This window comes from Zonotrichia albicollis, chromosome 25 (genome assembly GCF_047830755.1).
Source record: "Zonotrichia albicollis isolate bZonAlb1 chromosome 25, bZonAlb1.hap1, whole genome shotgun sequence".
NCBI classification, from domain to species: Eukaryota; Metazoa; Chordata; class Aves; order Passeriformes; family Passerellidae; genus Zonotrichia; species Zonotrichia albicollis.
Window position 1 is genome coordinate 3991052 of NC_133843.1, and position 21410 is coordinate 4012461.

General features: G+C 40.4%; 1 protein-coding gene across 6 annotated transcripts; it reads left to right on the forward strand.

Annotated features, from left to right (window-relative positions):
- Positions 1-13: 13 nt before the first annotated feature.
- PER3 (period circadian regulator 3) lies at positions 14-20988 on the forward strand. 6 transcript variants are annotated; one of them, XM_074558622.1, is made up of 21 exons: positions 14-343; positions 1417-1568; positions 2129-2244; positions 3045-3246; positions 4275-4323; positions 6069-6211; positions 6554-6632; positions 7225-7331; positions 7573-7729; positions 8587-8692; positions 9081-9206; positions 9736-9862; positions 10914-11055; positions 11663-11790; positions 12237-12440; positions 13032-13283; positions 13796-14532; positions 15635-15800; positions 16342-16522; positions 17155-17305; positions 18768-20988. In XM_074558622.1, exons 1-21 carry the CDS (start codon positions 156-158, stop codon positions 18852-18854), a joined length of 3600 nt encoding a protein of 1199 aa, XP_074414723.1. In that variant the 5' UTR covers positions 14-155; the 3' UTR covers positions 18855-20988. The 6 variants fall into 6 exon arrangements, 4 of the variants coding, with proteins under 4 accessions (XP_074414723.1, XP_074414725.1, XP_074414724.1 ...); XM_074558624.1 differs by having other exon boundaries at positions 16345-16522; XM_074558623.1 differs by having other exon boundaries at positions 13035-13283.
- The last annotated feature ends 422 nt before the right edge of the window (positions 20989-21410 follow it).

Here is a 21410-nt window from a genome sequence, read left to right on the forward strand (position 1 = left end):
CCATTCGGCTCGGTGGAGAGCGGGGGGGACGCCGCTCCTCCCACCGTCCCGTGAGGCGGCGCGTGCTCTGCCTGCAGCGCAGGCCGAGGGTCTGGCCGTGCCCCGGTGCCGCGGCAGCCGATGCCCCCCGTGCTGTGGCGCTCAGCGGATCCGCGATGGACGCGAGCGAGCGCCGAGGCGGCAGCGCGGAGCACGGCGCGGCCCGGGCCTGGGCTGGGGCCGGCCGGGAGGCGGCGGCGGCGCCCGGGGGGGCTGCGGGCGCTCGGTGCGCGGCGTGCGCGGGAAGCGGCCCCGGCGGGACCGAGCTGCACAGCCCCGAGTCCGGCGGCAAGAAAGCCAACAGGTACCCGGGCAGCGAGCGGGGATGGGTGCTCGGGGTGGGCAGCGGGAGCCGGGCGCTGCTCGGGCCCGGTGGCTGCGGGGCTCGGCGGTCACGGGCCGTGGGCAGGTGCGGTGCGCGGGAGCTGCCCGGGCTCCGGTGCGCTGTGCCCCTCCTGGGAGCGGCTGAGCGACCCTCGGAGAGCTTGGATGTGTACTTCAGTTAAATCTGATTAGCAGTACCAAAACAGAACTACTGTTGTTACTGAAATAACGTTTCTCGTGAGAGTTCGGAAATTCAGTAATTTCTTTTTTTAATCTAAAAACGAGTTAAGGAGCTATAATGTATGCAGCGTTGGGCAGGCTTGTGAAGTTACCACGCAATACTTACACTTATGTAATGATTTATATAGTAAGAGTACGATACTAATGATACTGTCGACTGGAAAAGAGTTACTAAAAAAATGGGGTTCATATCTCATCTGTAGGATTGGAATCTGTGATTTGAGGGTATTGGCTGCTTCTCTTTTAGTCCGTGAAATAAGCAAATGTAAGGAGAGGTAGATTTTATCTGTTAACTGTTCTGCAGCTGTTGGAGTCAACAGTTAAAAAGTATGACGAAGACTCTGAAGTCACGAGGCATGAAATCTTTGTATCAGGTGTATTCTGAGGACCTCATGGTTCCCTGAGATGCTCATAGCCAGGTACAGCCTTCAAGGCTTGAAAACCTTAGAGAGATCAAGAATCAGCATTTATTAATTATTTTAATTCCTGTGTTATTTAGAAAATCTAGAGTAAACATCATCTTCTTTTTAGTTGCTAGGCATCTTAGCAAGCTGAGTGGTTTCAATGTGACTTTGCCATCCATGACACTGGAGTTGGGAAGGAGGAAGGTAGAGGAGAAAAAAACTTCGGTTGCAAAGAAGTGAGAAAGATATAACAGGAAATTTAGTAAACGAACATAAGGACATTCCTGGATATTGCATGACTCTGCAGCCATTCCCATAAAAGGTTAATTTAGGGAGTAATTTTAATTGGGTAGTAGTAAAAAAAATCTACACCAGAATTCTTTGGTGAAGTTTAACCTGTGTTTTACAGCGAGCAGCTGAATTGGAGCCAATCACACAAAGATATGATGATGATGATCCAAGAAATGAAAAGGTGTTTGCCTGAGGAGAAAAGGAGTTCTAACAAGCCCAGCACCATCAGTGCTCTCAACTACGCCTTGCAGTGTGTGCAGCAGGTCCAAGGTACGTGTGGAGAAAACCTGGAGAAAGCAGCGTGGTGTGCATAGATGTGTCTGGCAACAAGCAGCATTAAAAGAATGCATTCCAGTCATCCTGCAAAGAGTTGACTTTCTGAACCACTGTGGCTTTGTTGCCAGTTTTTTTGTTAAGCAACAGTGTTATCTCTTCTGTTGGGATTCCCCTACTGCTTCTCTTTTCTTGAGAATCCCATAGCTAAGATGTGCCTAGTAGTAGCTTTTTATGTATATTAAGAAAATTGTATTCCCATCCAACTTTGAGAAATTATTGGTTAGTTTGTGTTTTCCCACAGAACTAAGTAGCTAAAATTGTACTGCTTCTTCATGCTTGTATTCTGTAACAAAATGAGATTACTCCAGTAGTATAATCAGTATTCCTTTTCCCTTTGTCACTACACAGACCTTCTCATCCCACCTTGGACTTCACCAAAAAGATGACAAAAGTACAAGGGCTGTAAGAAATATTTTCAAAGTAGTCTCCTTACTGACTTCCTTGTGTTTGTTTTGCTTTTTCTGTTTTGTTTTTTTTTTTTTTTTTTCAATTAGCAAACAATGACTTTTTCCAGGCTCTGAATGACCGAAGAGTGTTTCAGGCAGATGTGGTGACATACAGCATAGAAGAGTTGGTGGCAGTTGCATCTGAACACACTCCAAAAAACACTGTAAGAATTCAGGCACACTCAAGGAGTTCATTCAATTTCACTAAATATAGTCTCCTAACGTTGTAGAAATAGAATGTGCAAAATTGAAAGGCCTATAAATTTTAGTGAGGCAGACCTTCAATTTTTTTAAGATAAATTAAGATTACATCTTATCTGTGCTGTGTCAGTACACAACAATAGTGAGTGCAGAAATACTATTTTATTTTTTTTTCTGGCCAGAAGCAACAAATAGCTGTTTGAGAATTCATTTGCAGCAGAGTAATCTCTTGAGACAGAGAAAGATTTAAAACCAATCAGATCCATATTTCTGAGGGACTTTTGTTTTCTATTTGTACTCTGCATTTAATTTTTTTCGTGTTTTGCAATAGATGTTATGCATTCTGACTCTGCTTTAAAGATGTGTTTCTTGAAATTCAGTTGGATGATGTATCAAAAATATTGCTAATGCTTGAAAAAATACAAAAAAAATATTAGAAAGCTCTCAGAATGTTTCTGTGTGTGGAATTGTGATGAATCCTCTGAAATTTGTGGAGGAGTGTGAGGAGTGACAACCAGTCATTCAGAGCAAAGACAAGCATTAATCTGTTTTGAGAAGACTAATGCAGTCTTATTAGCATTTGTAAATCTTGAGTACACTGCTGCAGCACTGGGGAGTGTAGTGGATCACACACTACCCAACACAGCTTTAAACCTCAGTTTGAGGTTGTTCTGTGTGGTGGTTTGGGGTTGTTTTCCTTTTTATCTTTACATTATCACTGCCTTGTTTCGGGCAATGATTGCCTTCAATGTTTGTTTTGCAGGACACGTTTGTGGCTGTGTTTTCTTTGCTGTCTGGACGCATAGTGCACATTTCTGAGCAGGCAGCCTCCATTCTGAACTGTAAGAAGAAAGTGTTGGACTCCTCCCGGTTTGTGGAGCTGCTTGTCCCTCAGGATGTCAGTGTGTTCTACACTCACACTGACCAGTCTCACCTGCCCCTTTGGAACATGGAGAGTCAAACAGGTGGGACATGGCAGGGCTTGTAAATGCTCTGGGTGTCCTCCTGTCTTTGCAGATGAGGACAGAGTAGTTATTTTAGATGCTTAGGCTACCAATGTGCATCAGCCTCATTTGTTCCTTTTCACTTTGAAAACTGGAGTGGCTGTGGGACCAGTCCTAGCTAATCTCCTCAAGGCTTAACTCTTACTTGGGATAAATAAAAGGCACACACTGCATTGTTTGATTCCATCATTCCAAATACTGCTGCTTTTTGAAAAGAAAGTCTGATTGTGAGCTTAAAGTTATTTAATCTACACTTTATGGTTGCTTAGGTGCTTTGTCTTTATGGTCCTCTCACAGCTCATGAAACCCAAGTTTTTAGCTGATTTGCTATTCAGTGCTGGATGTGTCTGAACTGAGACTTTTGAGTCCTGTGTTATTTGTGAGCAGTTCAAAAGCAGCTTGCAGGCCAAGGCTGTGTCTTTGGCCCACCTTGACATGGGGCTGTTCTGGCATCAGTTCTGAGAAGTCCAAAGTCCTTGGTATCAAAGGATATGAGACATCTGGAGGTTTTGAATGCCAGGGATTCCACAGCTTGGATGCCAGTGATGTGCCTACCCAGCAGAGCAGTGGCACCCCTGTGGAGTTGTGGTTTTCTTGCCTGTGTATAGTTTTTGATACTTGGCTCATAAAGCCAGGAAGTATCACCTTTCCTTTTCACAGTAATGCACTAAAGAAAGTTTTTTTTGGTGTGTTGATTGGTTGGTTGATTTGTTTGTTTCTTTTTTTTTTCATATGCATTTATTCTGAATTTAGTTCCAGGTCAGTGATTTCTCTAAGAGTGAGTGAACTCTCACTCTCAGAGAAAGGAGAGATAACATTTGAGGTGGGAGCAGACTGTTGAGTAAACAATTCAGCAGCTAATAAAGAGTAGGTTGTGAAACTTCAGTCTTGCTCAGAAAGTCTGGAGAATGCAGAGTTTAACATAGTTCTGAGAGGTGTGACCTTTGGAAGGATATTAACTGATACTTTCAATGTGTTCATCTTATTAGCTTCTCCATATGAATATGCCCAGGTGAAATCCTTTTTCTGCAGGATCAGGTGAGTGCATTGTTACAGTTCTGTTTTTGTGAAGGCTGACAAGGAGCACAGTACTGGCAGAAACTGCTCTGTTGTTATAGCTGACCAGTGTGAGCTCCTGAAACTCCATTGCAAAAATGGGCTTTCTGTGTTTAATGTTGTCATCCAGTAGCACATTTTGAACATCTTGCCCAGAGTGATGCATAACTTGCACTGAGACAGAAGGAGAAAACTGTTTATACGTTTTTCTCTTGGACCTATTGGTTTCTTTAAGTACTGTCATGCAGGAGAATGATCTTGTGAAAAATTGCTGCTCCCCCTTTTACTGTTTGAGAGTGGAGGCAAAAAGTCTTTTGAGATTAAATTGCTTGAGAGATTGGGGTAGAAACCTTAATGGAAACTCAAGTCACCCAAGTCCCACTGTGAAGCCTGACTTGCTGCTGCTGTGAATGCTGTTTGTTGCTTGGTACCTGACTAATCTTAGAGCTAAAAGAGGGAAAAAGTTGAGATTGGCTTTCAGTGTGCAGTGCAGTTCTGTCCCAGACTCAGGTGATCTCTGGATTTCAGTAAGAACTGTTGGCTCCTGAGCAGATAGGACACTTACTCCATCATTCTGTTGATCATTGATTCATTCATGTATTTTAGCAACATTAGCTCTTACACAATTCAAGAGACAAAGGTGATTTAAGGGCACCTGAAATGAATATAGCAGGACAGATAGCAATGTTAGGTTGAGGGAGCTGTTCCTTGGATACATAACTCATTTATAACAGTTTTTCTCATTTTATAACAGTTTTTCTCCATGTTTTTGTACAACATCTGTCTCTACTTCCCTTATGTAACAGATCTTTTGATTATGTTGGCTTTATGAATAAAAATATTTTTTCACAAGCACACACTCTAGGCTTAAGTAAGAAAATGGGTTTTTATGAGTTAGACTTCTGCTGTATCCAGTTTCTATTTGTATCTTTTGTTTCCCCAAAGACAGAAGTGTCAGAAGTAGTTTTTATGACACTCACTTCACTTGCTTCTCTCTAGAAACATTTTACAAAACTAATTGCGCAGTAAGAAAGTAACTTATAGTGTAAATGATAATCTTCCAAAATGTAACTCAATTCTTTCTGTAAGAGCTGGGTACAATATATTGAAATTATAACAGGTGGAAAAGCACTTGCAATAGAAAGTGCAAATTGTTACCACAGCTCTTGCAAAGCCGTGGTTAAGATGTCATCAAGGACATTGTGTGCTGCTACAGTTCAAAAATATTCTAGGAAGACAAATTCTTATGGAAGATAGTCAAAGAACAACAATGCACCAAATCTGGAGCTGTCTTTCTTATGTAGGTCTGTGAAAACTAACCTTGAGGGAGACAGGTAGTTGAATTTTTTTGTTTTCCTAAAATGGTACAGAATAAACAACAAGCAGAAAAAGAGCTGGTTATCTTGAAGGAGAGCACAAAACTGAATGAGTGGGTTTTGTGGATAGACCTGGACTAAGAATTAGAAGGTGATCTTTAACCATTGGAGTAGGAGTATTTCTAAACAGTCTCTAAATGTAAGTGTTGGAGACAAAACATCTACTTGACTTCAGCAGGAGGGAGGTCAGCGTTGCTGAGTGTGTTGACCTTGGATCTCAAAGGAGTTGTGCATAGGAGCTGATTATTTGGGTTTGTGCTCTGCATAACTTCTCTGGGCAGGGCTCTCAGCCCTGGCACACAGTATGGGAGCCTTGAAACCATGGTGTTAATCCCTTTTGCTTTTCCTCAGGGGTGGGAAAGATCAAGAACAAGAAGCACGTTGTTACCCCTTCAGAATCACCCCATACTTGGTCCACGTGTGCACTTCTGTCCATGTGGATGCAGAGTCCTGCTGCTTAGCTTTGGCTGAGAAAATCCACTCTGGATATGAAGGCAAGTCAGGAGGTTCCAGTAGGAAAATATCCAAGCCAATGAAAAATGCAGTGTATGAAAGTCTTCTTCCCTTGTTTAGAGCCTGTGCTTGGGCAGTCTCACCTGTGTAAGCTGCAGCTTGTGTGTGCATGCATGCAAATCCAGAATATCTGTGCTGCCTTTGCCAGGCCCCAAAGCATTTGACTTCTACTTGTTATTTTTATTTTTGGGAGAAGTCTGTAGTACCTAAAAATATGTAACATTTCTATAAGTTACTGGTTAGAAAGCAGCAAACAATTATAAAGTTTAGGAACCAGTAAATGCCCAAGTTTTCTGTCTTAGTGCATATTTTGTTTCTATTAGCTCCTCGAATTCCTATGGATAAAAGAATATTCACCACCACACACACCCCTGGATGTGTTTTTCTGGACATAGATGACAGGTGAGAGATTTGAGTTTTTAAGATCTGTGAGGTATGTATGGAGAGGTGGAAAAAATAATTTAGTGATGCAGCTGGAGACCCAAGTAAAGTAGGTGAACTGTGCAATTGGCAATATGTAATGAAACCAAACAGTTTTGTGTTAGTCCACTCATGGAAAACATCTCATACTCCACAGATGTAATCTCTTTTCTTGGTTTAAAGCACGTGTTAAACAGAACTGCTGTCAGTTTTCCTTATCCAGGGCAACAGGGAGCTGTGGTAGCATCAACAGTGGAAAATGAGCATAATTACTGATAATGTGCCTATGACCTGTTGTCTTCAAGATAGATTTGTTTTTCCCTTTGCATGTAAACAAGCACCAAAACTGCCTGCAAATGTGAATATCTGTTAAATCTCCAGGCACAGAAATGTTTGTCATGGGTATTTATGTGTCAATATTACAGTGCAGGATTATGAGATGGGTTGGGAAATGTTCTGTTACTTTAGGTAATTTCAGTGTAGATTGTGCATGGACACTTCCCTGATCAGCAAAGGGTTAAGGATGGAAATAGTCAAAATTCTAGTATAACCTGTGATAATGTTTGGGTTTCAGAGCAGTGCCTTTGTTGGGTTACTTACCTCAGGATTTAATTGGAACATCCATACTGATGTATTTGCACCCAGAAGATCGTCCTCTGATGATCACTATTCACCGGAAAAGTAAGAGCTGCTTTTAGAGGGATTTCTGTTGGTTTTATGATTCTTTATCATTCCTTTATCATGTTGCTTGACATGTGACTGATCTGCAATCTAGACAAAAATTAACTAATTAACTCATGCAGTCAGTTTGAGATCAAAGTAAATTCAGTCCCAAAGTTCTAAGAGCCCCAGTCATGTTTGTGCTTGCACTACTGTCATATTGTAAGCTAAACCTTCTTTCTTGATTATGTTTTTCTTCCAGTACTGAAATTTGCTGGCCAGCCCCCTTTTGAACATTTACCTATCAGATTTTGTACTCAAAATGGGGATTATGTCATCCTGGACACCAGCTGGTCCAGTTTTGTGAATCCCTGGAGCAGGAAAGTTGTGTTCATCATTGGCCGACACAAAGTCCGCACGTAAGTCAGTTGTGGAATTGATCAAATAAAGAGCTTTTCATTGATTACTCTGCAAAACAAAACAGTCTGAGTATTGAAATAGGGACATCATTTGCTCTCACTGATGTGACAACAACCTAGCATCTGTCTTCACACCATTCCTTCAGAACAGCATTAGTCTTGTTTATTAAGTGTGAAAATAAGCGAATTACTTTGATGTAAAAGGCAAAGCCAGCTTTTTATTTTAGCAGGTTTTTGCTTATAGTTGATGTCCAAATCAAAGTACCAGTTTTAGATGAGCCAAAGCTAAAAAGCAGCATAAAATTAATCACTTTAACAAATAATTACCTCAAATTCATTCTTGCTCAGCAGAAAAACCCAATAATTGACCTTCTTTTGACATATTTACTTGATACAGCATTTAAATATTTACCAAGGCAACATCTTTTTAAAATGCAGTTAGTATTGAACATGCAAATTATTTTTTCAGATGTTTTTCCTCAGTTTTCAAGAAATTTGAAAATATGATTGACTGCCTTTTTACTTGGATTCTCTTAGAGAAAACGGCTTTTGTGAATGGCCTTCTGATTTTGCAAAGTGATCTTTTATACAAGATTTTATGGGGTATGAGTTTGCCTTGCGAGTGCAGGAGACAGAGGGGAGGATGTCAGCTTTAACTGGTGTCTCTGCTGGTGTGTTGACTTCCCTGGAGCTTCCCCGCTCAGAGCAGCTCAGGGGACAGGTGACATTCCTCTGTGTTGACTCAGCACAACAGCCAAAATAATCAAAAATCAATTAAGAATCTGTTCTAAGTGTTTGTAGCTATCTTTTCTTCATCAAATGAAAATGACCAGTGAAATACTGTTGGCTCTCTCCAGAAGCCCTCTGAATGAAGATGTGTTTGCCCCAAGAAGTAAAGAAACGAGCAGCGTGGAGAAAGAGATAAGAGAATTGCAAGGACAAATTTACAAACTGCTTCTGCAGGTAAAGAAGGCAAAAGAATTTCAGAACACAGGCTGGCCTTGTTAGTGAAGGCTAAAGAAACTTGAGTCTGATTAGTGGGCTGGTTTGAGGATGGAATTTTAAAAGGTCTGAAAGGAAATTTCTATGTAGATACAGACCCACCTCATTACAAAAAAAAATCAGTTTGGTATTTTTGCCAAGTCTTTATGTTGAAAGGTAAATCTGCATCTTGAAACAGTTTAAAGCATGGTAGAGAAATCTTCATAAGGAAGTGGTAGAGCCCAGACAAATTCTGACTTCACTTGATTGTCTTTTTTTATTTGAAATTCTGTGTTTTGCAAAGTATGTTGTTTCTTTCACTTTGTTCTCTCAGAGGATGATTTTTAAATTTCTTTCTCCTCTCATGCAGCCAGTTCACAGCAATGTTTCCAGTGGTTATGGGAGCCTTGGAAGCAGTGGCTCTTATGAGCACTACATCAGCATTGCATCTTCAAGTGACTCCAATGGGAACTGTGCAGAGGAAACACAGGAACCAGTAAGTCTCAATGTGTCACTGCAGAGTAGTGAAAATACACCTGTAAAAATTAAAATGTTTACTGTGTACATATGTGCTTCTCATGATGAATTTTACTGACTTGGGAAGAATAAAGCCATGTTCAAGCTAAATTGGTTAATGACAGAGTGCTGGCTTTTGGTTTTTGCTCTTAATTTTGTTCACTGCTGTAGAAGAGAGTGGAATTAGTGCTGTCCTAAAACAAGCATTGCAAATACCTTATTTCCTTGTGGGGCTCCTGATGAATAAGTCATCAGCTTATTCTCACATTCAGTGCTTGGCATGGGTATTAAAACATCCAAATGCTGAGGCTGTTTGAGCTTTATCATAGTTAATTTACTGAAATTTACCATGATAATTGGATTAATTAAGTTGACAAATACCAATAGATACCAGGCTTAGGCTGATGGTCTGCTCCCTTTCAATTTGAAGAATACAAGTACCCAGCTCAGCTCCCATGGCCTCTTTGTGCTCATTTTATTCTGACTTTGCATTTTTTGTGTGTCTCAAGATGACATTGCAACAAGTTTGTGCAGATGTCAACAGAATAAAGAACCTGGGGCAGCAGCTGTACATTGCATCGAGGAGCAAACCACAGAATGCAAATGAGCAGGCTGTGAGCTCAGAAGTTTTGGGAGGTAAGTTAATGTGGTTATGATCCTTAAAGTAACATGAGCTCCTGTAGATCTGTAGCCATGAGTTTGGCTATGTAGTGTTATGATGAGACCTTTAGATTGCATTTTTTAGCATGGTTTAGACATGGGGTTTGTTTTATTTAAAACCCAAACATAAGCTCCCCACCCTCCCCCCCTGCACATCTCTAAAAATAATCTCAGTAGATGCAATAACTTTTGAACTCCTCCTTGAAATATGGAGGAACATATATATCTCTTTCTAGGTTAACAAACTTCTCCTTTTTTGTACTTTAACATCTTCTGATGAAAAGGCACGTGTGCTTGTAGCAAGTGTGGAAGCTCCCCTTGGTTACTCATATGTGAGCTCCTAGAAATGATCATAGCCTGGACAATATGGCCTTAATTCCCACTGAAGCAGGGATTTAGTTACTGAGTGCTTCATTTTGTATTAATGCACATAATTTGCAGTTTGTATGTAGCATAAATCTATGGAGAAAACTGGATGCTCCCTCAAATATCATAGGAATCTGTATTAAAACATTTTCCTCTGTGATACTCTCTAGTAAAGTTAACTGCTGGTGTTGTCCTGGAGGACAATATTGATGGGACTCTGGCCAGTGTATTCATGGTACACAAAATTGTGAATTACTGTTAAATAATGGGTTGGATTCTGTGATGTATAAATTGAAATAAGAATAATATTAATTGCAGCTTTATTTGCACCTTAAATCCAAGGGGTTTTATATGCTGTTTTCTTTGTATTTGCTTTTTTGAATGGATGTTCAGGAGGGGTTGGCTTTTTTCAGGCATCTTTCCCCCTCTCCTTCCTGTACCTCAAAACATATAAATAGAGATTAAAATGCAGAATAACTTTGTAATGACAGTTATTCTGTATAGGCCATAGGTCCTTGTATCATTATGTGGATTCCAGTATATAGTTACCTGTGCATGTGTGTATATATATATATATCTATATATATAGATATAGATATCTGTGTGAAGGTAGTGTTTAGATGCCCTTGAGAGGAATATTTAAAGGTTTTCTCTGTTCCAGGGAAGAGGCACCCTGCTTCCTGTTTTCTTCAGACACTGAGAGGGGATGGCACAGAACCAGGCAATGCATTTTATGATGATCCAAAGAAGACTCCTCATGTTCCTTCCTATCAGCAGATCAATTGTGTTGATAGTATCATCAGGTATGAAACTATGAAAAATTTTAGTGATAGAAGTCTAAGATTAATTGGTAGAAAGTAAATATCCAAGCAGTTTGCATTGGCCATAAACTGGCATTTGAGTTGTGAGATACATTTGGGATTCTTTGTAAAGTTTTCTGACTCTCTGAGCATTGGGGTGGATTGCCCAGTCTGAATTACTCGGTAATGAAAACTTTAAGACCTAAGATTATGTTTGTAACTATTTGTTGACATCTGTCATTGGTGCAATACGAATTTAAGTGAATTTTGATGGTCATAATATGTCAGTGTCTTCTCATTACACATTGTGGGAACATCCATATGAAACAGCAAGTTGATACAATTTATAAAATGTCAGTATTTTTTAACCCAGTGGATAATGTAATCTTCTTTCTTTTTTCTTTTTTTTCCCCCTTCAAAGAGTGATAGATTTTATTTAAAATACTCCCTGGAAAGCAGATACGTATCCAGAACTTCCTGCAGTGAATTTAAAATACTAGTTAACAACCTCTGGATCTCCAGTTTGGATTGTTCAAATGTTTGTCTCTCCAAATGGAGAAAAGCACCCCCCAGAGTAGAGAGAGCTTCCTGTGATATGCTTTCATTTCAGATATCTAGAGAGCTGCAGTATTCCAGCATTGAAAAGGAAGTGTAAATCTTCTGCAAATACATCATCGTCATCTTCAGAAGATGACAAACAAGTCCAGCAAAGTCAGCAGGAAGTCAGGGCATTGGAAGGTAACACAAAGTGTACTGATCATCATATTAGAACCACAAAAACTGATTTGGGTTTTTTTATATGTCCCTTTTCTGTGTTCCAGAGTTTGTCCACTTTTCAAACTGTTGTGTTGCTAACAGTATGCTAGTAAATATTTAGTAAATATTTGCCTAAATTGCCTAGATCTCCCAGTTAAACATAAGCTAAAATGTTAAGTCTTTGATTGCATCAAAAGAACTCTTGTTTGTTGTTGTTAAATGAACCTTCTGTTGCTCACTCAGTTTATGCCACATTTAGTATGTGCTGACATTGCACTGGCATATAAATACTTTTTTTAGTATATAAAACTGTCTTATTTAATAGTCTGCATACTTACTGGTTATTTCTGAACCAGTGAGACTTAATGAATTGGGAGCAGAGTGCTTGGAATGGAATTCCATGTAGAAACTTTGTCATTTGCCAATAGATACTGCTATGCTGTCAGCAGTTGAGTCCCACACGCCAATATCTGCTGGTCTGGAAGAGCCGCTGAAAGACCAGACAACTTCAGGCATGGTGGGAGCTCCTCTGGCAGACCTGACCCTGTCCAACAAGGCTCCAAGTGTCATATCTGTCACCAGCCAGTGCAGCTACAGCAGCACTATAGTGCATGTCCCACACCCTGAATCAGGTACTGTTCACACTCACAAAACACTGACTGATGTTTCAATTTACACAATGTTTCCAGCCTGAAGTACACGGTGAGAAAGTGTTGGTCATGGATTCTGAAATATTCAAGTACTTTTCAGGGTGCTGTGAAGAAAAACTCGAGCCTGGAGGTTTTTAGGGTGTTTTAGTAAAATAGTTTTAACAGACTACACTGTTTCCTTTCCCCTTGAACTTCATTGCATATACCTCAAACACAGCAATGTGCTTTTGGCCATTGAGGATTCAAATAAAAATTACTATGGGGCCAATGTCACTTCATTTTAATGCAGAAAGAAGCAAAAAAAAAAAAAAAGTATGTAGCTGCTCTTTTATTAAGAAAATATGAAGAAAGACATGCCTCTGACTTCAAAGTGAATTTGAAGTTTTCCAGACCATGCAAAGGAATTTTCTCAATTGATGTTAGTTTAACTATATTTGAGTTGGAAGGGTGTTTTCTCCCCATGCCTCTGCTCAGTAGCTCAGATGAGATTTTCTGTTTAACACTCTGGGTTTTGTGATAGTTGACACCAGAAGGGCAGAACAGAGAGTGATTTGTTTTCTTCCCTCTTCAAAGAAGTGACTACAATGGAGGATGCTGCTGTTGGAAGTGAACAAGTTGAGCTGCCTCCTGTGAATGCCCAGAGTCTCCCAGTGCTGCCTGAGGACTTAAAGCCGGTTGGGCTAACAAAGGAGACGTTGTCAGCCCACACTCAAAAGGAGGAGCAGAACTATGTTGACAAGTTCAGACAGAGGGTCTTGCTCTCTCCGTTTAGGACTTACCTTCAACAAGGAAGTGGAAGTAACAACAGACATTCCTGTGGCCAAGGTAGGCAGCAGCTTTGAGAAATAAAGAATTGTTAGATGATTTACAAGACCAAGCTGATCATGAAGTCTGGTTCTCCTTTGTATAAGTTAGTAAATATCTTATTGTGGCTGCTTATAGAATGCTTCCTTTGGATTGCCAAGATTTCACAGCAGCATTGCCAACACAGAGGGTCTGCTCAGCCTTGGATCTTGCTGTCTTAGACTTTTCACAAAGCAGATAGTTATTGCAATAAAGCCTGCAAATCCCAGGTAGTCTGTTGCCTCCTCTTGAAAGAATGTAAAAGATCTGATTGGGATAAGCCAAGGTGATCGATAAGAAAATTGATGACATGAAGAAAAATATTGTAGATATGTCAGCAAATCCATCACTGGTTTATGGAAGAATTATCCAGAGGAAAGTCAGCTCTCTGGCTAAGCCACACTCATTTATCTAGGTGGTTTTTTTGGGTTTCTTTTTTTTCTCTTTTTCCCTGGTTCTCTCATTTCAGTCAATATGTTTATTTTTCTTCTCAGGTGATTCCCCTTCAAAGCAGATGAGCCCAGCTAACTGTAAAAAAGGCAAACATGGAAAATTCAAGCGCCAGAAACCTCAGAGACAGTGCTCAGATAGCCACTCTTCTAGTAAAAATAGAAATAGTCTTCCATGTGAGAAGAGAGCAAATCAGAAACAGTTGTTCTCTCCCTCAGAAGTGTCCTATCTGAGCTCCTCCAGTCTGAATGTCCATCCTCCTGTGGGATTTCCTGCCTATTTGAATCCAGTGTCTACTTTTCCAGCCCCTTCTGGAGGAGAGCAGCTTGCCCTTCGCCCATCACAACCCCAGTCCATGTCCTCATCCCAGCTATGCTGTGGACCACAGTCATACCCAGTCTTTTATCCCCCAAACATAGGCACCTTTATGGCTGTGTTTTTTCAGGGTTTCCCCATGTATGCTCAGATGCCTCAGCATGTCTTTCTCCCTGGCCCTCAGTGTGTTTATCCCCCCTCTTCATATCCATGCACCACGTTACCCCCAGCGCCCCCTCCTTGTGCTCCATCGCCTGTAGCACCACGCTCTGTGGATCAGCCCTTTCCAGCCTCTCCTCACTCATCTGTGGAGGACCAGCAAGAGGGCCAGTGTGACCAGGCCCTGCTGCTGAGCAGCTCAAGGAGCAGCTCCCCACTTCAGCTGAATTTGCTTCAAGAAGAGCTGCCAAAACCTATGGAGCTTTCCATTAGCGCTGATGTTAAGCCACGTGCAGAAGATAAGCACGTAAGTAACAAAGGTTTTTCAGGTAGAGGAGAAAGTGACTTTCACAGTGTTCTGTCACCAAACCAGTGGTGATGATCTGTGTGTCAGGGACACAGATTTTGTCAGCTGCTTTTTCTGTTGGCTGTGCTATGTAGGCTGCAGGTCACAAATAGCACAGGAGGTGGAGAAAGCAGTTTATACTCGTGCTTTTGGGAACTTGTACCAGTACAGTGTGGGCACTTTAGTAAATGACAGAAATGTGAGATCTTCTGGTCTAGGCTGCCACAAGCTGCTTCTGCTGAGCATTCTGGCAGCAGCATTTTCAATGGAACTGTCAGCTAGAATTTGGGGTTTGGGGCTTTTGATGCATGTGGAACTCGGTTAGTGCTGCGCAATTTGCATCCTTTTTCACCCAGTCCCACAGTCTCTGTGGAGAACCAAAACAAAGGGAAGATATTTTTCTAATTACTCCCTCTGTCTCCCAGGGATGCAGCTAATGAAAGAAGAACAGGGATCCGTGTGGGTCGGTTTCCATACATGGGCATAGAAAAGGCCTCTCCAACTTCCGCGGTAAACTGAGGCAGGAATCTGAGCTCTGCAGGCAAGGAAAAAAATGTTGCCTCCTGAATCCAGATTGGGCTGGAAAGGCTGGAGCAGCTGAAACTGCAGGGTAGGGTCCTGAAAGGGGAGCTGGTGTACCTGGAGCTGCTGAAGCAGTTGCTTCGCTTAGTGAATCAGGGGAAGACTCTCATTTTCCCTGTAGTGCACCTTTGCTTGATGTGTATGGCTGCTTGATGCCATCCAACAGGATGTGAAGGGAACTGACTCCTCTCTTGTCAGCAGAAATTAACTTTATGCAGCCATACAATATCCTGACAAATTGGGGAAGGATCTACAGCAGAAACCAGTAAACTAGAGTTCAGATGCTTGTTGATTTTCACCCATGAAGAGTGTTATCCTGAGTTCTAAACCACCACTCATTTTCAGAGCTAAAACCTCCAAACCTGTTGAATTGATAGGAGAACTTGGTCAACATGTGGCAAATGCAATAACTGCATGAATTTCCTTTTACATACTTAAATGTAACTTCTGTGGATGTGTTGGATCTGCTTTTTGTCTCCAGGATAATGATCCAGAAGATCATGGTAAAACTGCTGCTCCTGAATTTCCTGACCGCTCGCTGTACAAGGACTCACAGTTGGGTTCAGGCTCAGCAGCATCAGGCAGTGGATCAGCTTTATCTGGTTCTTTAGGCTCTAGCTTCAACGAGACTTCTGGCCATGGCACAGGTAGGGAGGCCCAAGATTTAGGTATTTGGTTCTAGATGACTTGCTGACATAGAATGTAGTGGGGATGGGAAATCCATGTAAGAAGATCCATGGCCTTTACTTCTCATCAGCTTTCAATGTTTGAAGCCAAGTTTGTTTCAGTCACTGTTGGAAATGGGAGTCTAATAAGCTATTCCTTTAACCTGGAAGTCACTATTCATTTTTCTCATTATCACTTTTGTCTGCATTAGATACTACTTCACATCTTGCTTGGCTAAAGGTGAATCTGCCCAGAGCAGGACCTCTCAGAAGCAGAGAAGTTGAGCCAATTAATTTTGAGAAATGTGAATAGAGCTTTGAAGATCTTGAATAATTTGAGACAATGCATTTTATCTTTGAATTCTCAATAGGTAGTAATTGCTAGAGCAATCATCTGGGAATGCCTGTGTTTGTATTGCAGAATTAACTTGCAAGAATACACTGGGGGTGGTGTACTTGTGCTGAATTACTGGGATTTTCCAGGCATCTGCCTTTTTTTTTTTTTTTTAATGGTCATTCTCAGCAGGTAGTGGGAAAAGCAGCAAATATTTTGCCAGTAATTATTCTTCTGGAGCTTCCAAAGAAGAGGAGAATCAGGAAGCAGAAGAAAAAGGGACAGCTTATAAATCGAAGCATGAGTCAGCCTGGGTGAAGATGGATCACACACCTGAGAGATTTCTAATGAATTACCAAATGCCAAACAGGTTGGAAAACATCAACAATTTCTGACATGTAGCTTGGAATTGTGCATGGAGCTGTAGGATTAAAGTGAGACTGTGGAAACAGCACACATACCAATGAAACTTCAAGAAGTTGTCTTAGATTTTTTTGTGCTGTTTAGGCCTGGCTATTTACTTACTTTTGTCTACTTTTTTCCCATTCCCTGTCTCTTAAAATAAGGTAACATGTAATCTTTTTTGCTGAAGTATTAATGGGATTGGTACAGGACAATTAATATTATTGTCCTGTACTTTGAATGCATAAAGGGGTAAAACTACAGGTTAATTTGCTACTTGCTTGTAATTAACTTTTACATATATATAATTTTTAATTGGATTCCACATTTTTAAAAGCACCACATAAAGCTATAAAACAATAAAAATCCACACCACTACCAAAAACTTGCAAGGAAACCAACAGCAAACAAGCCCCAGACTGTGAGCCCAGTGTTGAAAGCAGCCTTACAAAGCAAATAAGGTAGGAAGTACAGTTCCCTTTGAGCACTGATGCTGTTTAGGCTTCAGCCATGGACTGTGGTGAAGGGACTCTCACAAAGTCAGTGCCTGCCTTGCTTGTGTAGCTGTGATCTGTGCTCACAGGGGTCCCTTCCCTGCAGGATCAAAGAGGAGGTTCTGAAGCAGGATCTGGAGAAGCTGGCAGTCATGCAGAAGCAGCAGCCTTGGTTCACAGATGGGCAGAAGAAGGAGCTTGCAGAGGTGCACTCGTGGATCAGGACCCAGACTGTGCCCCTGCAGATCAGCACCCAGGTGAGGAATGGAGCTGCAGGTCCCTCCTGCCCAGGCACTTCCAGCCAGGGCCACCTTACAGTGCCATCATCTCCTGTGAGGCATCTAGAGTTGGTTTTTTCTCTAGATGTTAAGTCCTTTGCTCTATTTCTTCTAAAATTGTTGCTATAATTGAATAACATGTAATGCTGGGGTATCAGTAAAAATCAGATCAGGTGTGATCAGGAAGGTGAGAAATGCTCAGTCACAGAGGGGGTCAGGTGTATTGTAAGAAACACAAAAATAGCCACTTTTTTGTAGGTGTATTCATTAATTCATTCAGTTTTATATTTCATTATTTTAGCTGGTAGAACTCTTGAATACTCTGCTAAACTGCTTTTGGTTTGCCTTGATGTGTGTTAGAGAATGTCTTAATCACTTCAAAGGGCTCCCAGGTGCTATGGAGAACAGCAAGACACGTCTGGTCCCACAAAGACTTAGAGCTTCAGTGTTGAGTTGTACAGAAAATTTTAAGGCTGTGTTAATGCACTTGTATATCAGAAAAATCTCTTGTCTGTTTTAGCACTGCATGTTGGGCTGGGGTTGTGAAATGTGGTGCTCTGAGATGTGGTATTTATTCTTAGAGAAGAAAAACTAAGACATGGATGTCCTTGGCTATGGAACAAAACTAGAAAACTAGTCTCTGTTTTCCTAATACCTCATTGATAACATGTGTCCTGTTGTGGTTAAGAACTGTGTTTGATTCAGGTAGCAAAATTAGGTCCAGTGATTGTGTAGAAAATTCTGTTGAATGTTTATAACTTCAGATGTTAGGAAATGTATTATTATGTAAATATCACTGTTTTCTATCTAAGGTCCTGAAACTGTTCCTAAACAGAAAGTCGTGTTTTCCAGTGCAGATTGTGATTTTGCAAATACAACCAGGCTTCTGATAGCAGCAAGAAATACAGGACTTCTGTTTGGAGAGTTTGTTTCAATATTGTACGAAATGGTACAATATCAAAACAGTGTCTAAACAGAAGAACAAGAAAATATCAATAACAAGAAAAATATCAACACACTCAGGCATTTCAGCTGTTTATGTTAGTCAGTGTTGTTTGCTGTTCAGGCTGCAGTCCAAATCTTCAATAAGGAGTTTGCTTATCAAGCTGTGTGATAAGGTCTTCAAATTCAAGAAGACCTTATAATTCAGAAGAATGATAAGGTCTATCATTTCAGAAGAAATTTCTTCAAAAAAAGAAATTCAAGAAGAAAGTCACATGCCTTTTTTTCTTAAAGGTAGAACTGCATGTTCCACTAAGCAAATTAACAGATCTGAGGCAAGGTGAATGGCAGCTGTATAATTAATCTCTGCTTTTAGAGAGGTCTCACCCCACTGGTGAGAGGTTTCAAGAGATTGCAATGTATCATTCCATAGGATTTGACCCTTTGAAATATACTCATAAAAAGAATTTAAATTTCTATTTCTTGCTCCTTTCCAAAGGGCTGTGTGACGTGTGACAGCAGGGAAGGAAGCTGTGAGGCTGCAGTGGCTGATGAGAGCATGGAGAACAAGGGAGAGCCACGCTGAGGACATCAGCCCTGTGCCAGTGCCACTTCTGGGTGGCATTGCCACCCTGTTCCCTCCTCTGGCTTTGCTCCATCATCTCCATGGCCACCTCTCAGCAACATGAGCAGTCACACATGAAACTGCATCTCCCTCCTCCACCCCTCCACTCCTGGCATGACTCTGAAGACAGTCTTTCAGTGGGAGCTTTCACTTTCTGACCTCATGGAATGGGTTATGTTTGTAACCTTGAACTGCTCAATGATGAGCAAAATACAAAGATTTTTTTTTTTTTTGGTTTGGGTGTTTGTTCTTTTGAAGTTAGCAAGTGTGAAAAGATGCAGTGTTTAACAACCTGTGATGATGAACTTACTGATCAGAGCATGTTTACTCTCCAAGGTGGATGTATTGAAGCCCAGCTACAGTGCTCTTTATTTTTGTTCAATATTTAAAGGTCTAAACTAAAGATCCAAATATTCTGAGGCTCTGAAATTGATGTAGCTGGTTTGAGAATCTAAAGAGCAGCTGAAATTGGCTGGGTTATTCTGCATCAAATGCCTTTTGCCAGCTTGTGCCCATTGAAAAGAAGTAAACTGAAGTGGAAGAAAAGCAAATTATTCCCTATGGTTTTTTGTGATGTGTGTTTTGGAGTCAAGTTGTTTTACAGCTTTTGATTTTAAAGCTGTGTTTGTCAAGACAGATACATAAATTAATTAAGGATAACTGGTTGTCAAATACACCAGAGATGAAATTACATACAGCAATTAAAACAAAACTCAGCCAACCCAAAAGCATCAATCTACAAGCTCTGCTTTTTAAAAACAGACCCATGGAAAATTTTCTCTCTCAAGGCAAGTAGTTATCAATTAAAGTAGTTACATGTAATCTGAGATAAGAGGTGGGTTTGTATCTGAATGTTTTCTTTCTTGAGTGATTAGAGGGAGCTGAATCCAGACATAACAAATAGGAAATTATTTAAGCAGTTTCTCTGATTTGTTTTTGTTGTGGTGATGCCAAAACCAAAAAGAATTCATTTCATTTCTTCTGCTTTTAAAACTCACGTGTTGTGGAGCTAAACTTAAGCATCAAACCACATATTCATTATTTCTTAGCACTGTTGACTTCCTGCATAAGATTTAACCTCTTTCATTGTAATGGACTCTCTGGCTGTTGAAATCCATGGATGAAAAAGGAATTTGTTGTTCAGAACATGGTAACCACTTCCAGTATGTAAAAGGACTTGTTCTTATTAATGTCTCCAAGTGCTCTTCAAACAGGACATGCTTGGCTGAAAACCTGGTAAATTTTGTCTGATTTCCCCTCTGTTTAACAAGAGCTGGATGTAATCAGATTTTCCTTGTGATGTTATTACTCACCTTAGCTTTCTCAGCAAAGAGTTTAAGAATGTAACATGTTATTTACCCTTTTGTTCTGTGTAATCCTTTTGCTGCTGTGTGAAATATTTTCATTTCTCTAGTTTCAGTTACTGGTAAGCTTCAAGTAAAATACTGTGATCTGCAGGTCATTGAAGGAAAACTATATTTATCTAAAGGCTTCTCTACTTGTAAAAGTCAATCCAGTGACAATCTTTCTTGTTAAAGATTATTTTAAGGAAAGTTATTTTTACAGAATTTTGAGTTTTCAAGGCTAATTTGACTCAGGCAGCATTCTTTTTATGGATTTGGGGGTTTTTCAGTGTTTTTGCCTGCTCTGTTTATACCTGTTGGTTTTTATTTATTCTTAAGCTACATTTCTTGTCTTTCAGATTTTTCAGCTTGAACTTGTTTTTCTTTTAGTTTGTGTTGTAAATCAGCAGAGTTCCACGCATCCTCAGTACTGCTTGTGTTCAAATTTCAAACACCTCTTAAAATAAGTGATTTCAGTAGGTGTTTACATGTAGCAGGTCATGTATTCAAGTAGGAAGATGTGGGAAATATCTTACACCTTTCCTAGTCTTTTTACAGCATTTTCCAAACATGCTATTCTGCTTTATAAAGCACGCTGCCTAAAATATTCGCTCTAAAACATGTAATCAGATACTTTGTGTAAGGGTTCTTTCTTGATTGGCAAGCTTCTTAATTAATTTCTCTGTCAAATTAGACTTATTCACTAGAATTCATTCTACTTAGCTGTGCTTAAATTGAAATGATTGCTTCAATGCATTTTGAGATTTAGTGAAATAGATTAAATTGAGTATTTCAGGTAAGGACAGCTGTCTCTTCAAAACAGCTTGGAACCCTAAGCCAGAAAGAAAGTTATGATAACAGTAGACTTTTTTGTGTACATTATTTTTATTTCCTGAATTTGCAAGTTTTGTTCATTTCCCAAGTATGAAAATGAGCTGATTTGCAATGTCTTAGCAGGCAGATGTCATCTCTTTTGTAAAACAGTGAGACAGTTCAGGGGAATGGCAATATGTACCTAACACTTGAATAATGCTTTTGATCCATAGGTCCATGAACATGTCAAAAAGATGACTTTTATTATCCCAGCTGTATAAAAAGAGGCAGAGACACAAAGCTGCAAACCCAGAGTTTATTCCAAAGTCAGGAGTAAAATCTGGGAGTCTTCACTTGCTGT

What these genes read in the sequence shown, in the direction of transcription:
- PER3 (XM_074558622.1), top strand. Translation starts at nt 156, where the DNA reads ATGGACGCGAGCGAGCGCCGAGGCGGCAGCGCGGAGCACGGCGCGGCC. An exon ending in AACACACTCCAAAAAACACT is followed by an intron (nt 2,245 to 3,044) that starts GTAAGAATTCAG and finishes TTTGTTTTGCAG; the next exon opens with GACACGTTTGTGGCTGTGTT. An exon ending in TTTACAAACTGCTTCTGCAG is followed by an intron (nt 8,693 to 9,080) that starts GTAAAGAAGGCA and finishes CCTCTCATGCAG; the next exon opens with CCAGTTCACAGCAATGTTTC.